Raw genomic sequence first — 20426 nt, 5'->3', positions numbered from 1 at the left:
CATTCAGGGAACCCCTGGGGTACTGGGTCCAGGAGGTTGACCCTCATAGAAAGGCTGGGAAGCTTCATGGTTTGTGCATAGGCTTTGGTATCTGGTCCACAACTCCACCTCCTCCCAGCCGGGAGACCTGGAGCCCAGCATTCAACGTCTCTGCCCCGCACGGTTCCCGTCTGTGAAATGGGTATAGTAACACTACCTGCTGTTGTGGGAATGTGGTCAGGGAATACACAGTCACTGCGCTTGTTGTAATGAGCCCTTATAGTTCTGTGGGTTGGGGGTTTGGGCTGCGAACTCCGAGGTTAGCAGTTCAAATCCACCAACCACTCTGAGTGAGAAACATGTGGCTCTCTGCTCCCATAAAGATTTACAATCCAGGCGCCCTGTAGAGGGGGACTGTGAGTCAGAATTACCTGGATGGCACTGGGTTTGGGTTTGGTTTTATGCTTTTCGCATGCCTGTCGCGAGGGTTTCTTATGCCAGCAAGAAAGGGAGATTTCTTATATCAGAAAGCAAGGATTAACCTGTTCCCAAACGAGGTCTTGACTGTTTGTAAGATGCCAGAGTGGGTACCTTGGCATGCCCCATCTCAGTCTCTTCATCGGTAACACACACGCCCTTCAAAAGCAGAAAAGGCACACACTGCCGTCAAATTGATTCTGACGCGTCACCCTACAGGGCAGCGTAGAACTGTCCCTATGTGTGTCCGAGCCTGACTCTTCACAGGAGTCAAGAGCCCCATCTATCCTCCATGGAGCTGCTGGTTTCAAACTACCACCAACTGACCAGCGTCGCCATGGCACCACCCCGTTTAGCAGTGCTCTTTGTCTGGTCCCGGGGAGCCCTCTGCATCTCCAGGGAGCGTTCCTCCAGACTCCTGGCAGGGGAGCTGTGATCCTGGGGAGAACAGGCGGACCCCTGGGAAACCGTCTCAATCTGGAGCTGGGAGGTCAGGATAGTGCGTCTACAGCCCAGCCCTGGCTCTCGAAGGGAGGCCAAGAGAGCAGGGACAGGGATGCACCCACCACCATGTCCGTGTCCTCAGAGGAACCGATGCTGGTCACCAGAAGACGGTGAAGAAGCTAGGAGTGTTTGGCTTGGAGACTGCCTCTGACCAGAGCAGTGTCTTTCCTCTGCTCCCACCTAGGGCCTCCTGCAGTCAAGGTTGCTGATGCAGAATAACTTTCTCCATGGGGGGTGGGGGCAGTTAGATGCCAGTGGACCAATTCCGAGTCACAACAACCCTCTGGGACAGAAAGACACCACCCAGCCCTCCGCCTTCGCCATCCTCACAGTTGCTCCTGTGTCTGATCTCACTGTCGTAGCCATGGGCCAATCCATCTCCAAGGACCTTCCTCTTTTTCACTGCCCCTCCACTTTTCCCAAAGCCTGGTGCCCTTCTCCAGGGACTGGTCTCTCCCAACAACATGTCCAAAGTAAGTGAGACAAAATCTCTCCCTCCTGGCCACTAAGGAGCATTCTGGCCACGCTGTCTTTCAAAACAGACTTGCTTGTTGTTTTGATAATCCACAGTACTTTGGATCTTCAAATGCACCAATTCCTCTTTCGTCCTTCCTTATTCAATGTCCAACTTCAGCATGCGTATGAGGCGACTGCAAACCCCATGGCTTGAGAGAGGCACACGTTGGTCCTCAGTCACATCCTTGCTTGTCAACACTCTAAAAAGGTCTCATGCAGCACATTTACCCAACAGCCCTTCTTGTGGCCGCTTGAGGACTGTCCGTGAGCACTTCAATCTTCTCTCCTTTTATCATGATGTCATTTGTCTATTGGTCCACTTGGGACGGCTCTGGTCTTTACACTGAGTTGTCGTCCACATCAGCAAGTGCTTCAAGTCCGCCTCAGTTTCAGCGAGCGAGGTGTGTCATCTGCATGTCACAGCCTCTTACTAAACCGCCCTCTAATCCTGATGCCTCATGCTTCTTCATACAATCCAGTTTCTCTGCTGACCTGAACTGCATGTATCTTGAATAAATATGGTGAACAGGTACAACCCTGATACATATCACCCTTTTAAAAAATGTTTGAAAGCATGCGGAATTCTCTTGTTATGTCCCCACCACTGCCTCATCGTCATCCATGTATACTTCTAGAATCCCCACTCTTCTTAAGGTTACCCATAATTTTCTATGATGCACCCAACTTGGCATAATCAATAAAGCACAAGTAAACATCTTCCTGGTAGTCTCTGCTTTGAGCCAGGACCCATGTGACGTCAGCGATGATATCCCCTTATTCCACGTCCTCTTCTGAATCCGGCCTGAACCCCTGGCAGCTCCCTGTCAATGTACTGCTGCAACCATTGTTGGATGATCTTCAACAACATTTTACTCTCGTGTGATATGAATGATATTTTTCTCTGGCTTGGGCATTCTGTCGGGTCACCTTTCTTTGAATGGGTACAAATAGGGATCTCTTCCAGTCACGTGGTCAGGGGGCTGGCACAGAAGAGTAAGTGCTTTCAGGAGTTCATCAGCTTGGTGAAGCATCACATTGGCATCCCAGTGATTCCTGGAGCCTTGCTTGTGACTGATGCAGTCAGTGCCTCTTGAGCTCCTCCCTGCAGTACCACCGGTTCTTGCTCACGTGCTGCTTCTTGAAATGGCAGGGTGTCACGTGGTTCTTTTTGGTGCCATGCCGCTGTATTTGCTCCATCTTTATGAGTGCGTCCTGTATCGGTCTACATTTTGCCCGCAGAATCTTTCACTGTTGCAACCCAAGGCTTGGATTTTGTCTTCGAGTTCTTCCGGCTTCAGATACTCTGTTCGGGTTCTTCCTTTTTGTTTTCTAGCCCTCCGCCTTTGCACATTCCAGTGTAATAATTTACTCTGTCTTCTCAAGCTGCCTCTGACGTTTCCTCTTCAGCTCTTTGACTTCACCATTTCTTCCATTTGCTTTGCTACTCTGCAATTAAGAGCAAGTTTCAGCGTCTCTTCTGACATCCATTTTTAATTTTTTTCTCTCTTTTTAATGACCTTTGGTTTTCTTCATGAATAATATTCATGATGTCCTCCTACAGCTCATTAGTGTTCAGTGCAGCAAGTCAGTTCTTGAAATGTTCTCAAAATTCAGTTGGTATAGATTCAAAGGTCTTATTTTGGCTCTTGTGAAATTGTTTTAATTATCTGCAGCTTCAACCTGAACTTAAATATGAGCAATTGATGGTTTGTTACACAGTTAGCCCCTGGCCTGGTTTTAGCTGCCAATATGAAGCATATCCATCATCTCTTCCCACATAGAGGCAACGTCTGTGTGTTCTATGTGGATAAGTCACTGTGATATTTGCCATTGGTGTTGTTGCTATGAACAACTTGCTGGTCTTGCAAAATTCTGTCATGTGATCTCCCACTTCATTCCTATCAGCAAGACCATATTTTCCAACTTCTGTTCCTTCCTCTTTGTTTCCAACATTTTCATTTAAATCTCCAATAATTACCAATGCATCCAGATTCCATGTTTGATCAAGTTCAGATATTGCCCAATTCTTCAATTTCTTCATCACTAGCTTTTTTGGTTAAGCTGTAGCTCAATATAACTATTAAATTACATTGATTCCATTTCCTTGAAGGGTAGATATAATCCTATCATTGACTGCGTTGTAAATAGACACTGGTATGTTCTCTTCTTTTCCGACAAATGCAACACCATTCAACTTGACTGTGTCCTTCCCAGCTTAGTAAAGCATTTGATTTTCAAAATTATATCCATCTTTTTTGCGTTGCATTTCATTTTTTATGACTTCCAATTCTCCTAGATTCATCCTTCCACGTTCTGATTACTAAATCTATGCAGCTGTTCTTCTCACCTTGAGTGGTGCCCCATCAGCAGTCGAAGACCCTGAAGGTGTCACTCCCGTCAGCTTTAGTTCATTCACATCACCAAGGTCATCGCCAAGGTCATCACCAAGGTCAATTCTTCGTTGAGAACGCAGCTCCCGCTGAGTCCCACTTCAAGGGTCTTCTGACCCGAGAGCTCCACCTCCAGCACAGTCTCCAACAATGGTCTGCTTCCATTCATTAGACCGTCAGTGCCTGACAAGATTTTGAAGCCATGCATGAGGTTAGCAGTAGCTACTTCTTCTGAAGTGGGCAGTCAGTCCTTCTTTGTAGTCTGTTCTTGATCTAGAAGCTCCGCTGAAACCTGTTCACTTGGGGTGACCCTGCTGGCCTTTGAAATACCGGTGGCATAGTGTCCATCATCGTAGCCACCCCACTATGACAAACTGACAGACTAGTGACGGTGTGACAGTGAAGGGGAAGCACGAGTCCCCATCCTGGAGAGCATGCACGCTGATTCGGCACCCTCCCGACAGCTTGTTGGTGAACTTGACCTCGTGGCCTTGATGCCATCTTCCAATTCCGAGAGTCTTTGTAATCCAGCATTCTTGATTTTGGTTTCATATTTCACCTTTCCCTCGATGTCTTAAATCCTCTTTCGTAAAACTGTCAGTGAACCAGCATCCGGAGTGGGGCCATTTCTGATCAGGACCGGAAGTGAAAATGAGAACAGTGAGGGCTTCTGGGTCAGGCTCACCACGCAGGGCCCCAAATGACTTTTAAAATAATAATATTGATATCTTCAAGTGATATTTTTAATATCAACTTTTAATTGTTAAGTGAAGATCATATTTCAGATCAAACGACTAATCAAACCCCTCAGTAAGTCACCCTCCACTGACTGACTCCTTCATTGTGACCTGTCTTCCATGTCACCCAAGGTAGTCAGCTCCATCACCAGGCCCGCCCACTGCTTGTCTGCCCTCCCTGGCTCTCCTCCCTACAATCCCCAAAGCCTCTTCCCTTGTAGGAAAGTCTTTATCTTGCTTTTTTCCCTCCCCCTGTCACAGCGGGCTCCCATGCCACGTGTCCTTCGGTGATGGGCTGATTCACTGGGCACCATGTCCTCTGCTCCCTCAGGTGCTCCGTGGGTCGCTCACGGTTTCTTAGGGATGCAGAGAAAGGGTGCGTCACTGTGCGTGCATGGGGGTTCCCGGTCCAGTCTCTCACTGGTGGGCATCTAGATCATTTCTCTCTTCTTGCTAATGGGCACATGGGTGTGTGTACGCCTGTCCGTGCTGGGACTCTTCCATCTTTCGGGTCCACACCGGCTTGTGTGGAATTCTGTTCCTTGGTCTGAGGGGCCCCGTCTCGCTCCACGGTGACTGCACGTATCTCAGCAGCAGGTGTGAAGGTGCCAGCCTCCAGCGCTGGTTATTGTCTGACTTCCCCTGGCTGTAGGTGTGCTGGTACTGGCTGTCATTGTCAAGTGTAAGGTGGTATCTCAATTTCATTGTCATTGGCATCTCCCGAGTGGCTAGTGATCATGAGCATTTTTCCATGTGCTTTTGTCCAGTCATTTAAAAATAATAATAATCTTGGGTACCATCTTATTTTGACTGTTGGTGGCTGATCATTGAGTGTTCTGTGCAGATGAGTGTCATGGGCAGGGGCTCTAGAAGCTGTAGCCATTGCTCCAAGCCCGCAGTATGGCAAGGGCTTTGGGGTGAGGAAAGGCTACTGGGGCCCTGGACATTCAGGAGGACCAGAACCAGATGGAGTAAATCCGGGAGGACTTCCTGGCAGTGAGAGCAGGGTTTGGAAGGCGGAAAGGCAGGTACAGACCAGGCTCTTGTGCATAATAGTCCTTCCCTGGGGCCCCCATCTCCATCCCCCTCAGTGTACCTGTCCCATCAGTGGAGACCCTGTGGCTCAGCTGGCCATGCCTCCTGGGAACATGTGGGAGCCACTCAGTGGGCCGTGGCTCCGTCTGAGGCCCCAAGGTGAGCCAAACAAAGGAGGAACCCCTCAATTAGGCATCCTGAAGCCCACCCCGGCTCTCACTCTCTCTGCCTCCTCCCCTCAGGTGGTGGCCATCGACCTGGACGAGGGCCTCAATGGGCTGGTGTCCTACCGCATGCAGGTGGGCATGCCCCGCATGGACTTCCTCATCAACAGTAGCAGCGGTGTGGTGTTCACCACCACTGAGCTGGACCGTGAGCGCATCGCCAGGTACCAGCTGCGGGTGGTGGCCAGTGACGCGGGCACACCCGCCAAGAGTTCCACCAGCACCCTCACCATCCACGGTGAGTGTCCATTCTGGTCTTCTGCTGGGCACTGGGCATGTGGCTCTGCAGGGTGCCCACCACCGCTGCCCAGCATCCACACAGAAGTGCCAGGTAGGGCAAAGACTGCCTGATACTGTAGCCCACAATTCATGGTCCGAGCCAGAAGAAGTGGGGCCATGCCCACCATCGCTACCCACCATCTGAGAAGGTTGCCCTTCTAGCTGCCTGCGACCATTCAGCAGAGCAGAGGTGTCCCTGGGTCCACCAGATCCAAAGTCCAGCAGTACCTTTTCCACCCTCCCCCCACACTATCCCCTCTACCTCAGAGACCAGGGGCAGTGGCCGAGGCCACCCCTCCAAGGTCTCTTCCCCCTGCTGGCCTCCTTGGGAGCTGAGTTTGGGCCCCAGTGACTGCAGAGGGGGCCTGAGCAGGGGTGAGCTGGCGGGGGGACTGGGAAGTGCTGTGTTTTCACTGACCAGCAGTTACCATCTTGAGCTGTGAAGAAGCCATCGCATGGGAGCTATGTGATGACAGGGTGGTGGGTGGAGGAGCTTCTCCCCGGGAAGAAGCAGGTGGGGTCCACAGACACCCTGGGGCAGCTCACCCCCTCGGGTCTCCCTCAGACCTCCCCCCTCTAGTCGAGGGCAGGTAAGGGGCAGCCTTTCTCGCCACCCCACGGAGTGTTTTTAACCCTTGAGACTGCCCTGGCACACTGGTGGAGCTGATGCTGAAGAATAGAAAAAACTCTTCCGCCAGGGAGGCTGCGGCCTGGTCCCAGGGTCAGCCCCACCCCAAACCGGAGGGTGGGAGTCACCTACGCACAGACACAGCTTCCTTGTCCCTCAGAGTAGAGACCCACGAAGGTGAGGACCAGAGAAACCCGTGTTTCCTCTCCTGTTGGTCTGAGACCAGCTGAGAGCCCCCCTCTTCACCAAGGAGGAAGGACCAGGACATCCACAGGGTACTTTGTCCCAAGGCCTCCACACAGCCGCCTCACCGAATGGCCTCATCCCCTCTCCTGGCGACACATGAGTATCATGGAGTTGCCAAAGGAGACGGCACTTTGCTACCAGGTCATGGGGTGGGGGAGCCTGGCCCGCAGACCCCTCCTGGGACTCCATCTTGACCAGGGCTAGGTCTCCCCAGGTCCACGCCCTGCTCCTCCGCTGCTTCGGCCAAGTCACTCTATTGCTCTGAGCTCCCATACCCTCTGTCCGATGTCTGTCATGCTGAAAGCCACACAAGGTCCGCAAAGGTGAGGCATCTGCACCTAGAAAGACTGGCAGTCGGGAGCCTCTGCATCGGAATCCATGCAATGCCAGTGGGTTTGGTTTAGGGTTCACAACGTGAGAACTGCACATGCCCCTGAGCGGTAGCTGCTTTGTCCTAAGTGGTCAATGTCACTGTCATTGTCCTTGTGAGGCCCATTCGGGGACAGGCTCTGGGATTGTCCATCTCCCTTGGCAGCATGGGCAGCAGCAAGCCATCAGGAAGCAGGGCAGAGGGGAGGGATGTAGAGCTCTGGCCAGCTCTAGCCTGGCCCCAGAAGGCACAAGGGACTTCTGCTTGTGACTAGGAGGTACTGACCCAGTGCCCCCTTGGAGGCTGTGGCTCCCTTGGGGTCTACATTCCTACTTGACTTTGGGAGGTGGGTCATCCAGAACATACGCCGGCCCTGGCTCCACGAGCACCCTCTGTGCCCACAGTGCTGGACGTGAACGACGAGACGCCCACCTTCTTCCCGGCGGTGTACAACGTCTCCGTGTCTGAGGACGTGCCCCGGGACTTCCGCGTGGTCTGGCTGAACTGCACGGACAACGACGTGGGCCTCAACGCGGAGCTCAGCTACTTCATCACAGGTCTGCCCTCGCCCTGCTCAGCCCCACCCCAGCTCCCCTTCCAGATGCGGGACCAGGCTAGGGTGCAGCCCACTGAGGCTGCTCTCTGCCCGGCGGTGCCGCCTGAGCGCTTGCTCTTGGCTTTCCCCTGGCACGTGGCAGCGGGCTCCCTGGGGCCTGGCCACAAAGCTGCCCTGTGGGCCCTGGACCTGCAGGTGGTGGGGCAGGCTTGCCCAGGTAAACTTCCGAGGGAGCAGGATCCAGAGGCTCCTGGGAAAGAGTGAGGCCCACGTCAGCCCCATTGCTCACATCACCCACCCAACTCAGAGCCCCTCAGGGCTGGGGATCCAGGCCCCTTCCTCCTCAGGGAGCCTCTGACTGATGGAGGAGGCTTCCCTTCTGCTCTGAGGCAGGTGGTTTGGGCCTCACAAAACCACTCCAGAAAGAAACTGTTTCACTGAAAAGCGCTGAGTAACTGCCACTCAGAGAAAGATCGTGACTAGCGCTGTCTGAATGGGGAGGGGGGAGCGAGCCCTGATCGATTAGTGATGTCTGCCTAGATGAGAAGCAGGGTAGGAGATGATGACACGCTGGTTGCTCCTGTGCCCATCCCAGTTTTCAGCCCTGTCAGACCCAGAGGTCCAGGGACACGTGGAGTGGGCGGGGTTTATCCACATTGCCCAGCCCTCCTTGGTCATGTGACCGGTTCCCTCCTCTCTACAAGTAAGCTGCAACTGCTTACATACATGCAGTGCACACACTAGGCGTCTCCCCACAGTGGCCGGGGGGCACAAAGAATGCCAGGCTCACAGCCCGTCAGCAGCCTGCCTTCAGCACCTCCATTCCAGGGTCTTCCCTCCCTGCCTCCCTGCCAGATGGGCACAGCCCCCTCAGGCCACCTTGGCCCTCCCTAGTGCTCAAGGCTCAGGCTCCAGCAAAGATTACATGCATGACAAGGAGCCTCATGGTCCAGCCTTCAGTGTGATCTGCCCTGCCTCCTCTTCCACCCACCTCTGGAAACTGATTCAGGCACTGGGAGGGGGCCCTGGGGCCTCTGTGGATTAGGTGTTGGGCTACTAATGGAAAGGTCAGTGGTTCAAACCCACCCGCCACTCCAAGGGAGAAGTATGAGGCTCTGGGGAAACCCTACACAGAGTCTGTCTGAGGTACGGGCTTTGCGCAGACACTGGTGGTTTGGGCATCTTTCCCAGTGAAGGACACGATAATACTCACCTGCATGACTTCCTGGCAGTGGTGGGCTCCTGCAGACCTGCTCAGGACCCTCCCAGCCTTGGGGTTCTCAGAGAGTAGATCCTACAGGGAACAGTGCTCAGCCAGAGCCAAGCTCACCACACACACGTCTCGCCTGCCCTGCTGCTCAGGAAAACTCCAAAGCACTATCTTCTGCCCACCTGACCCTCTGGACCCTGAGCCCTCAACAGTCCAGAGAGCCGTAGTCTTCAGCCCCTCTCCCTCCCCGGCACCAGAGATGGTATTCAGCTGGCCCTCAAATCCTTAGTCACCGATGAAAACCCAGGTGAATTGTCCATGCAGTTCTGCAGCACAGGCCGGTGACTGAGCAGGGCCTCGGACCTCTGGCCTTCCCCGGGCTGAGTTCTCAGAAATAGGTCTGCAGCCTTTCCTTTCAATGTCCCTGGGGTGCACCCGGCCCTCCAACCTGTGTGCCACCTTCCACGGCTTGCTTTCCCTGGTTGTGTGGTGGGTTATGGGCTAGACTGCTAACCACAAGATCAGCAGCACAAACCCACCGGCTGCTCTGTGGGAGAAAGAGGAGACTTTCTACTCCTGTAAAGACTGACAGACTCAGAAAGCCACAGTGGCAGTTCTACCCAGTCCTACAGAGGCCACAGGTTTTCTTGGCATCGGGAGCAGCTCAGAGGGCAGTGACTTGGGAGGGTGAAGTGGACATGGTGACAGTACAAACCGCATAGCTTGCTAGGATCCTAATAATAATGACTAATAATATCCTAATAAATAATATCCTAATAAATGACTCTGTTAGCAGTTCAGGCCTGACCTCAGACCCCAGGGGCCAGCACCTTTACAGAGCTCTGGGGCCAGGCAGTGTGGTGGGCAGTGGAGCCCAGAGCAGAGTTGGGTGGCCCCTGAAACTCCCTTCTCTCTGGCCTGCAGGGGGCAACGTGGACGGGAAGTTCAGTGTTGGCTACCGGGATGCTGTTGTGAGGACAGTGGTGAGCCTGGACCGAGAGACCACAGCCGCGTACACACTTATCCTAGAGGCTATAGGTATGCTTCCGCCGCCCCACCCCACCCAGCTCCCGCCACCAGGCTGTCTGGGGCCCTGGAGCCTAAGGCAGAACACTGCCCCCTGCCAGCTGGCCAGGGCTCAGCAAGCATCGGGGTTGGGCCTCAGACACAGGGCTCCTTGAGGCAATGGGACGGGGAGGCGGGAGCTGTGTGGAGCCAAAGGGGAGGCCCGCGTGTAGCCAAGTCACTGCCTAAGAAAGCAGAAGGACACAAGAGTGGTGGGGGCGTGGAGGAGGGGCCACCAAGGAAGGCTGGCCAAAGTGACACCTGGGTGCCCTGGGATCAGTGAGGGCATTCAGGCTGCAAATAAAAAGAGTCACACTAAGAAAACTAGCTCCAGTAATACTGGCTCACAAGACCCAGGGGCGACAGGTACCCCGCCAGGTGGTGGCCACGGGCCTCCCGCCTCTCATGCACCTCTGTGCCCTACGTGTGGACTGCATCCTCCCATGTACCTGATGGGGCCAGCCCCCACCTCCAGCCTCCCTTGCCCAGCCCTCCGATGAGTGGGCCTTCGCTCCAGTCAGTCCTGGTGCCCCTCCAGCAGCCCCTCCCTTTCACTGGCTGGGAGACGGGCTGTAACTAAGCCGATTCGCCTGCCCAGCCCTGCAGATGGAGGGTAGTCAGGCCCACCGCGCCTGGATAAGGGAGTGGGATGGCGCTGAGTGGCCAAAACAGGGACCTTGAAGGCCAACCCACTCTTTGCCGCAGTAAGACACGGGGAGGGGGGGAACTCCTCACCCACAGGAGAAGGGGCAGGCAGTGTGTGCATGGGCGGTGGCTGGCTCTCAGGTGGCGCACACTGGGAGGGGGTGGCCAGGTGGAGCCGCACTGTGTTGGTCTGAATGCTGGACTGGAACAGTGCTCTTTGGTCTCCAGGCAGCAGGTAGCCCTTGAGAGTTAGGGAGTGGGCAAGGGAGGGGTGTGGCAAAGCCTGCATCCTTCAGGGGTTGTAGTGGGCCCCGCAGAGGCGTCTCTGGCTGAGAAGGCCCCCTGTGCCTCCCTCTCACCAGCCCCGCACCCCAGGCCTCCTCACCTGCCTGCGCTTCTCCATCCTGCAGCCACCTGCCCCTCCCCAGAGCCCAGCCTCTGCTTTAGGCTTTGACAAGCAGGTGGAGAGGACTTAATCTCAGCCGTCAGTGGGGCCTCGCAGCTCACCCTGTCCCCAGCCGGGGCAGACTAGAAGGGCCCTCTAGCAGGGATATGGGAAGGGTCTGTCCTCTAAGATCAGTGGTCCTGGAGGGCGAGAGGACCCAGCCTCAAGGAGGGAACACACCTGGCATGTGGCCAGCTGCCCTGGGAAAGAAGCAGGGAGCACCAAGCCTAACCTTGTCCTCCTCCTGCACGGAGATGAAGCTCCTGTCTCCCCTCCCTCCCTGCCCGGAGACTCCCCCAAGTCCAGCAGGGCCCACGAGGCTGAAGGCAGCAAACCCTCCTCCCGGCCTCCACCCTTTGCAGTGATTCCAATCCATCGAGAACTTTGAAGACTCCGGAGCTTTTATTTGAACATTCCAATGTTCCATCACTCTATCCAAGACCCGGTGCTCCTGGGCCCACAGCTGCCAGGCAGAGGACAGGGCCCTTGACACACAGGAGGTGCCCCCAGGGGGCCACCCACAACCTCACCCACCCGGTCCTGACACCTGTGTTCATTTCCCAGGGCTGCTGGAACAAATGACCACCCTCTGGGCACCTTCAAAGTATAGCATGCACTCTCTCTTAGCCCTGGAAGCCAAGAGTTTGAACAGGGGTCAGCGGGGCCACAGAGCCTCCAAGAATCTGTCTTTGCCTTGCCCGTATCTGGTGGCCGTGGCTGGTGGCAGCAGCACTCCCGCTCTGCCTCTGCCTGCCCTGGGCCTCTCCTCCCCGTCTCGTTCCTCACTGGGCCTTTCTCTTACACTTGATGTAGGGTCCAGCCGGACGGTCCAAGATGATCTCCTGGCAAGACCCCCCACATCAGTCACATCCACAAAGACCCTTATTTTCAAATGGAATCACATTCTCGAGCTCCAGGGGCTGTCATGCTGCCCAGGACTGTGCCTCAGTTTCCTCCTCTGAGAAGCAGGGCTGGTGAATGCACCCGCACCACATGGCACAGTAGAGACTGCGAGGTCAGAACAGGGCCCAACAGGCACATGGAACCCTCCAGGTCTTGGGCATCTGTGTTGCTGCCCCTGATCTAAGCAGGGCAGTATCTAGGAGGGGCTCCCTCCGACCAAGCCCTGCAGACAGCGGCTAACATAGTCCCTCCACCCCACCCCCATTTGCCCCCACAGACAATGGCCCAGTTGGCAAACGGCGCACCGGCACAGCCACTGTTTTTGTCACCGTCCTCGATGTCAACGACAACCGGCCCATCTTTCTGCAGAGCAGCTACGAGGCCAGCGTCCCCGAGGACATCCCTGAGGGCCACAGCATCGTGCAGGCAGGTGGCCCGGGACAGGGAGGACACATGCTCACCACATCCTGGCAGGCAGGAGAGAAGGAGGACTCACCAGGATGGCAGGAAGCGGGGCTCCAGCCCCATCCTCCAGGGGATGTTGGGCATTCATGTGTGGCTCCCCCAAGCAAATAGGAAGGTTTAGCCTCCCCTCCCCTCCCACGCACCCCACCCCACCCCACCGGGCCTTAGGGGTAGGGTGGTGACAGGGATGGAGATGTGACATTTCCAGGGAAGGGAGCCGTGGAGAGGGAGCCAGGGTCCAGGAGGCCAGAACAGTGGGGCTTTCATGGGCCCTGGGCAGGGCTCCCCTCTGGGAAGTAAACAGGCCCAGGAAGAAGGAGCTGCTTTGCTTGAGGAGCAGAGCAGCAGGCCAAGGGGAGGGGGGGTGGCCTGCAGAGGAGGCCAGGCCTGGGGGGAGGGTAGCCAGAGGGGGCAGCAAGAGGGGAGGTCAGCAATGAATGGCTCTGTTCACCTAGCAAATCCAGGCCTGTCCGGGGCGGGGCTCGGGGCAGGAGAGTGGGAGACTGGGTGTGTGCCCGGGAAGGGGGCAGAAGAGGGGCTGGGAGTGGGTGCCAGTGCCCAGACACAGGGAGTGCACAGGGCCAGAGCCTGGCACAACTGTGGCTGCCATCCAGAAGTTGGGAGGACCAAGGCTCCATCCCTCTGGGCTTCAGCTGGGTGTGCACCACTCCCCGGAGCAGGCACCTGCCTCCCCCAGCTGGTTGGCAAATGTCCTAGGACCAAGAGGTTTGCCCAATCCAGGGCGGGGGGTTAGAGGGAGTGGTATCAAACCACTAAAAGCCCCCCTCCCCATTCCTTCCTCCACCCTCAGGGCAGCCTTTGCCCCTACCCCGCCTGCAGGAAGCAGCCTCTGGTGCCCGGCAGGTCCACTGGTTCAGGAAGATGCAGCAGGCGAGGTGGTCCTGTAGCCTTAATTCAGTCTGTGCATTTCAGGGAGGCCATGGGGGGACCGAGGCTGGGGGGGATTCACAAGCTGGACTAGAGGTGGACGCAGACCTCTGGGAGGGGACTGCCTACTCTCTAAAACTTAGAAAGGGCTTCTACTTACACACAACTTAGGCAGCCTCCTTGCACCAGTAATAGGGCTACCCCAACTCCCCCTGCTTCTTGTGGGGAGGGATTCAGATCCTGGTGACACCTCTGGGGCCCTGTTGGCCGGCTTCTAGCAAAGCTGGGCTTCCTTCTGACCTCGGACTGATTGGGAAGGGAAGCAGTGGACCTCTCCAGCAGAGCCTGCTGGGAAGGAAATCCCCCAGGGCATCCAAGGAGGCAGAGTCCCACCAGAACTTCCATGGCTGTGAGGGTGGGGACACATCCAGGCTGGGACACCCTTCATAACCAGAGAGAAGCCTTCCTTCCCACCCCCACCCCCCAAGACCCCACCCCAAAGATCAGAATGGATGTTGGCCATCAAGAAGTATCCAGGGCAGGCGAGCATGTGAGAAGTTGGACAGGGAGTCACGTGTTGGGGCGGGGCAGTTGAGGCAGGTTCAAAGCATCTGTCCAGCCCAGTGTGCCACGCCTTCAGTCAGAGCTCCTTCAGGCCCCTTGCCCCCCCTGGGCCCAGCCTAGATGCTGAAGGTGGGTGACACATGTGTCCTCCCCCAGCAAGATCAAAGCAAGGCCCATAGTCCCCTGTTTTCATGGGACCACTGGTGCCACCGTGCCCAGGAGGGAGCAGGCCCCTCTCTGAAATAGAACCTTAGACAGGTGACCCAAGAGCTCTTATCCCTGCCCTGGGCTTCCTGTGAGCTGGGCTGTCAGGGAGAACTGGAACCGTGCACCCTGGAGTTGCTGGATCCTGGGTTCCTCAGATCCATGTAGGGTGTCAGCCACTCCCGCAGGCCCAGGTGCCCACAGAGAAGAGTCACTGGGCTCCCTTTGTCGTGGGCACTGAGTTGGCACAGGTGGCAGGCGGTGCCTTGTCACAAGGCCAGAGGGAGCCATCAGCCAAGTGATAGCTCACATGAGAACTGGAACTGGGCCTTGGTCCAGGAAGGCAAGCCAACAGGGATGCTGCTTCCAGGTTTGGGGGGGGGGGGGGAGGCGGAGGAGAAGACCTGACTGGTGCCAGAAAGGGCCCTGGGGAGCCCCAGGTCGCACCCTGGAGCTTCAGGCCAAGTTCCCAGGTGGCTCCAGGTTCTCAGCCCTTGGGCCAGTGGTCTTTCAGCAGGACGCAGCTGAAGGCTTGGCTGAAAACCATCTCTGGAAAGAACAGGATCCTGGTCCCAGAGACTTAGCTCAGGTATGGCAGGGGCAGGCCTTGTGCGCCACCAAAGGGGGGGGCACCACTGAGCACCACGGCCATCCACCGCCACCAGCTGTGAGAGACTGTGCGTACAGCAAGTTTAAACTACTGCTTCCGCATTTGAGTGTCGCCCTGGGCCCTGGCTGCCTGTGTGGTCTGCCCCACTGCGTGTCGAAAGAGCAGAGCTCCGGAGAACATCGGCGACCAGTGTTCAGCAGTAACAGTGGTCCTTTTCATGCCGTGCCATCTCGCAATGGTTTTGTCATTTCGCAAAAGGTTGACGTGGAGGACTTCTATTTCTGAGCGGATATTAAGCAACAGTCTCTGAAAGATGGGGCGCAATGTCAGTGTTTGCCAAAGGCTCTGGTTTCTGTACGTGCGGCTCTGCCTGGGCCCATGGCGGGGTGTGGGGTTGCCGGTCACATCAGCGTGGATTCCACCCAGTCGTCGCTGCTGTCCCCCACTCGGCCAGGCAGGGGGCGTCTTGGGGCAGTTGGCCTGCTCCTGCGGAAGCTGTGCAGGGAGAGGCGCAGAGACCCCAGGCGCTTCCAGAGGCGGAGCTGCGGCTCGCTGGGGCTCACTGGGTGGTGGGGCATGCTCTCACGCAGCCTGCGCCTCGGGTCCAGTGCCGCTGGCTGGCAGATGGTCATGAACAGCAGGCAGGAGACCAGCAGGAGGAATACGCAGGCCAGGGCAATAAGTCCAGGGAGGAAGTCGCCTGCCTCCTCTTCCTCCTCCAGAGTCCCCGGAGTGGCCTGAGCAGTGAAGAAGGCAAGGGGGTTGGGGGCTGGAGAGCTGGGAACGTCCATGGCTCCTGCAACAGGAACAAGGGGACAGGAAACTCAGAAGCAGATCAGCTGGACCTGGGACAGGGGGGCAGGGTGGGCATTGATGGCAAAGGACACTATTAAACTAGCCCGGTGGTGTAGTGGTTACACACAGGGAGGGCTCCGATCTTCGAGGCTGGCAGTTCAAAATCACAAGTGACTCCGGGGAGAAGGATGGGGCTTTCTGCACCCATAAACAGCTACACTCTGGGAAACTCACAGGGGCAGTTCTAACCCGTCCAACAGAGGTGCCATGAATTAGTACTGACTCGATGGCAGTGAGTTTGGCTTGGTTTGGTTTTCAGGTAGGTGATGGCCATTTTACAGCTCAGGACAGTGAGGCCCAGAGGAGTGACCAATCTAAAGTCCCACAGCTGATGGAGGAGGAGGAGGAGGAGGAAAAAGAAGAAGAAATGGGTTTGGTTTTGTTTGTTTCCCCAAGTCTACATTTTTGCTCTTAAAAAGAGTTTGAAATGAATTTTTAAATATTCCAGACTGCGCCCAGGCCAAGCAAAACCACCCACAGACCAAGCCCGGCTCATGAAGCAGTGGGTGTGATCTTAGGTTTCTGTCAAGTGAGAAATGAACATCCAAAAGGGTCTAATAAAGAAAAAGAGCCCTTTCCCTCTCCTGCCACCTGGTGCTCCGTAGACTTGGGGGCGAGCCGGCCTAGCTCAGTCCCAGCTGGCGGCTTAGTCTAACTCAGGAAGGAGTTGTGAATATGACTGGTTTTTCCCTGCGTCTGAGCAAGAGGGCAAGCGGAACTGTGCCCAGGGCCACCGCCCACAGGGCGAAAACTGACCGCTCTTCTAGCCTCCCCTGGGAGCAAGCAAAGAAGAGTCCGCCAAGGAAAGCAGTCTGAATGCTGCTGGGTGGAATGTCATTCCGGGACCTTTGGGTGCATCAGCAGACATCTGTTAGGCAACAGTGTGGCCCACGCCCTGCTTTAATGATGGGTGATTGCTTCAAGAAGCAGCGAAGGTTCCAGGGTAACACTCCGACTCGGTACCCTGAGTTCAACTTGCGGCCAGTGCACCTCACTTGCAGCTGCCGCCTCTCAGGCAACGGAGGCGCTCACGCGGCTATGAAGCTGAGCAGGTTTTGGACGAGCTTCCAGATGAATACGGACTAGGAAGTAAGCCTGGCATGGCCTCCTGCTGAAAAGCCAGGCAGCCACAATCCCCAGGGATTGTGAGGACGATGGTGCAGGATGGGGGCAGCATGAGCCCCACGTGACGCCTACAGCTACAGCGAATTCTCCTCTGGGTCGCTTCTGGGGGAGCAAGGAGTTCTGAAGAGCTTGAAAACATGGAGTTACCCTCCTTGGAGCTGGTAGTAGGTCGGCCAGGTGGTAGGTCACCTGGCTACTCTGGGGCACACCGAGGCCAGGAACCAGATGCCTCCCCAGTCTCGCTTCCACAAGCTGGCCCAGAGCGCACCGGGCAGACCCTGCTCTGTCTGGGCTTCTCTCTGTAAGCTCAGACTCAAAATTCTCACTGGCATCCAGTCCTGCTGACTCATAGCGCCGCCTGCGGGTTTCTGAGATAGTACCTGCTGACAGAAGTACAAAGCTCAGGCTTCCCCCTCCCCGCCCCCACAAGCTCACACTACAGAGCTCCAGGGAGCGGGGCCTGCTGTGTGACCTCAGGCTAGGAGGCACTGCTCTTGTGTTACAGCCAGGACTCCTGGATCTGCACCCCCAACCCCGTCTCCTCACCAAGCCTTCCCCGTCCAAGCACTGACCTCCTCGGGAGTCCTGAGCTCAGTGGAGAGGTGTCTCAGAGGCCCTCGCTCTGCAGTTGACCTGGCTTTGTCTGCACCCAGCTGGGCCCTGCTCTGGGAGAGGGGACACCCAGGGGGTAGAAATGCAAGTGGGCAGGGAGGAAGAAGAGAGGGGAGCTTTCCACAAGAGCCTATCCCTGGCCTGGCCCCAGCTTGTCTCCTTGGAGCCTCTGTAGGGTGGGAGACTCTGGAGGAGCCATCGAGGGGGCGCTCCCTGGCTTGCTGGCCCCAAGGCTCTCGCCTTCCCCCTTTGGAAGTTTGAATGGTATGGTCGGCACAGCCAGCGGGGTTGGTGGCTATTCAAGGCCTGCCAGCCCCAGGTTACCCGGGAGAGTGGCTCCCTGTACACAGTGGGAGGAGCGCAAGCCCAGAGGCGGCCCCTGAGGCCCCTCTCCCTCCAGTCTCCTTGCCCAGCTGCCCAGAAAAGCACCTTCTCCTGTAAGGCAGCTGGCAGCCTGAGTCCTAACAGAGAAGTACTTTCAAAGGTCAAAGAGATCGCAAAGCAGAATTCATAAGATTGAGAAGTGCTCTAAAGTTTAGCTGGGCTGTCAGGGCCCTTCCAGAAAGGGTGCATGTGCCATGCGCGCGCGCACACACACACACACACACACATACACACACACACACACACACACACCTCCCCTCCTTTCTTCCCTGGGAGCCACGGCTTCCCTGGCAACTAGCTGCCCTCCGAGGAGAGGAGCATGCATCTCAAAACAGTGTCCCCCCGGGGGGCGGGGCTCCCCAGCTTTCAGAGATACTTGTACAACCCAGGGAAGTGGTGACTCTGCCCAAGACGTGTTTGGGGTGTTTAGCGCCTCCCTCCTGCCCTGGGCCTCTGACCCGTGCTTCACACCCTTTGCACACCCTCCAGGGACATCACAGCTAAGAGACCTGACAGAGAAAAGCCAGGCTCCAACTCCAGGCAGCCATGTGTGCTGTGTACGGCTGTGCTTCCCAGGCCACGCCCACCGAGTCCATCCCGAGTCAGAGAGACGATGTACGGGAGTCCAGTCTGTAAAGCTGAGACTGCTGCTGCCATGTCTGTGCCATGGTGAAGCTGCCCGCCGCGGGTCCACAGTTCAAAACACCTGCTCCTCTGTGGGAGAAAGATGAGGCTTTGTTCTCTTACAGAGATGTCAAGTCTCGGAGGCCTACAAGGGCATTTCTTCTCTGTTCTCAGGGCCGGCGATGAGTCAGAATCACCCTGTGGCAGGGAGTCTGGGAATTTGGAGTTTGCACAGCATACTGCCCAAGCCCTTGCAAGACTGTGGCCTAGCCAATCATTTTCCCGGAATCAACAGCCTAATAGATTGAAAAGCCCGTATATAAAAGAAGCCAATTATACTGCATTCTTTTTCCAAATTGATCCTCCCTTTCACATAAACTCACGAGCCACTACATCCCCCATCTAATCTTCCAAGTCGCTGCTGTCAGTTTGATCCCATCTAGACAGTTCCCACAAGAGCACAGTTTTACTAATTAAGCTAAACTATTACTTGGTTTAAAGAATATTCCAGGGATTATTTTTGGTTTAAGTTTAAAATTATATCAGGGCAATAACTTTGTGGGGTTCATCCGCCTCAATAGCTCCAGAGTGTCTGAAATCCATGACCATTTGAATCTGTTCCACATTTCCCCCCTTTTGATCATGGTTCCTCTGAAGGATCTTTGACCAAAGCTTTCAGTAGTGATAACCAGGCACCATCCAGTTTTTCAGATCTCCTTACAGAAGAGGCTGTTGGTCATGGAGGCAATTAAAGCGTCCTATTCCTGACTCTCCTTCCTCCGGCCTCCGGCCCCCGGCTATGTATTGAGACCCTTGTCCTACCCATCCAACTCCCAAGTATAAACCTGGCCATCTGGGTGGACTCGGGGTCTTGGTGAGACGCTCAGCTCAGTGCAGGAGCCTCTGCTTTTGCTCATGCTACTTCCCATCCTGAGTAGTTTTCCCAACTTTTCTGCCTGATCCCACCCTTCCTTCCAAACTCAGCTCCCTACTCAGGGAACAGGAGGTCAGTCCTGTTCATTCAGGACTGGTCAGTCCAGCCCTCATTGACCACTGCTTTCTTGATCTAAGTAAGCAGGAGCCTGTCTCGCTCTTCTCCCCGCCCCTCAGGTGCCGGGCATGGGGCTGTGCACAGGGTAGGTACTTAGGAGAACGTGTCCAAGGTGCACACACAGGAAAGCCTCTATCAGGGCCTTGGGTGGCAAGCAGCAGGACACGATTCACCTGAATGCAGGCAAAGGAGGGAGTGGCCTTCAGCAGCGCTGGAACACCCACAGAATCCAAGGAAACCCAGACGGGGAAAGATGTAGGTGCAGCTGGGTTTTCGGAATAACTGAGTCCGCAGGACCCAGACATGGCGATGTCCGGGCGCATAGGCTTCATCTCACTTCACCGAGGGTTGACCTGACTCACTAGGTCGCTGTGAGCCAGAATTGGTTCAGTGGCAATGGTGAGAGGCTACGTAGTTTGGTTGTTCATATTCATTTAACCACGACGACAAAATGAGCGCCTGCTGTGTGCCTGGGTCACTGCTCTAGGGACTAGGGATCGAAACCAAAGCACCAAATCCAATGCCATCAGATCGATTCCAACTCGTAGCAGCAGCCCTAGAGGACGAGGTAGAACTGCCCCCGGCGGGTTTCCAAGCCTGTAGCTTTTTATGGGAGGAGAAGGCCTCATCGTTCTTTACTCTTACAGCTGTGGGGTTTGAACTGCTGACCTTACAGTCAGCAGCCCAATGTGTAACACACGCGAACCCCACTACACCCTGGGGGTCTTGACTACAGATACAGCCATGAGCTTGTCTCAGGGAGCCAGTAAACAAATGCACCAAGAGGAAGGGTGTCGCAGGAATGGGGTGTGGGAAGGCCAGGCCATGGGAGTGG

General features: G+C 55.9%; 2 protein-coding genes across 4 annotated transcripts in view; one reads left to right on the top strand and one right to left on the bottom strand.

Moving 5' to 3' along the window:
- The window catches only part of CDH23 (cadherin related 23), a 410239-nt gene that overhangs the window by 295572 nt on the left and 94241 nt on the right, over positions 1–20426 (top strand). For all 3 annotated transcript variants that reach the window (XM_075533399.1, XM_075533398.1, XM_075533397.1), the window contains 4 exons: positions 5881–6100; positions 7790–7942; positions 10076–10189; positions 12487–12635. In XM_075533399.1, the coding sequence (XP_075389514.1) occupies positions 5881–6100; positions 7790–7942; positions 10076–10189; positions 12487–12635 (636 nt within the window). The remainder of the gene's footprint in view (positions 1–5880; positions 6101–7789; positions 7943–10075; positions 10190–12486; positions 12636–20426) is intronic.
- Positions 15342–15731, bottom strand: C16H10orf105 (chromosome 16 C10orf105 homolog). Its single transcript, XM_075534608.1, has one exon. The coding sequence runs from the start codon at positions 15729–15731 to the stop codon at positions 15342–15344; it is 390 nt and encodes a 129-aa protein (XP_075390723.1).

Source organism: Tenrec ecaudatus, chromosome 16, assembly GCF_050624435.1.
Source record: "Tenrec ecaudatus isolate mTenEca1 chromosome 16, mTenEca1.hap1, whole genome shotgun sequence".
NCBI classification, from domain to species: Eukaryota; Metazoa; Chordata; class Mammalia; order Afrosoricida; family Tenrecidae; genus Tenrec; species Tenrec ecaudatus.
This window is presented reverse-complemented; position numbering and strand designations above follow the sequence as displayed.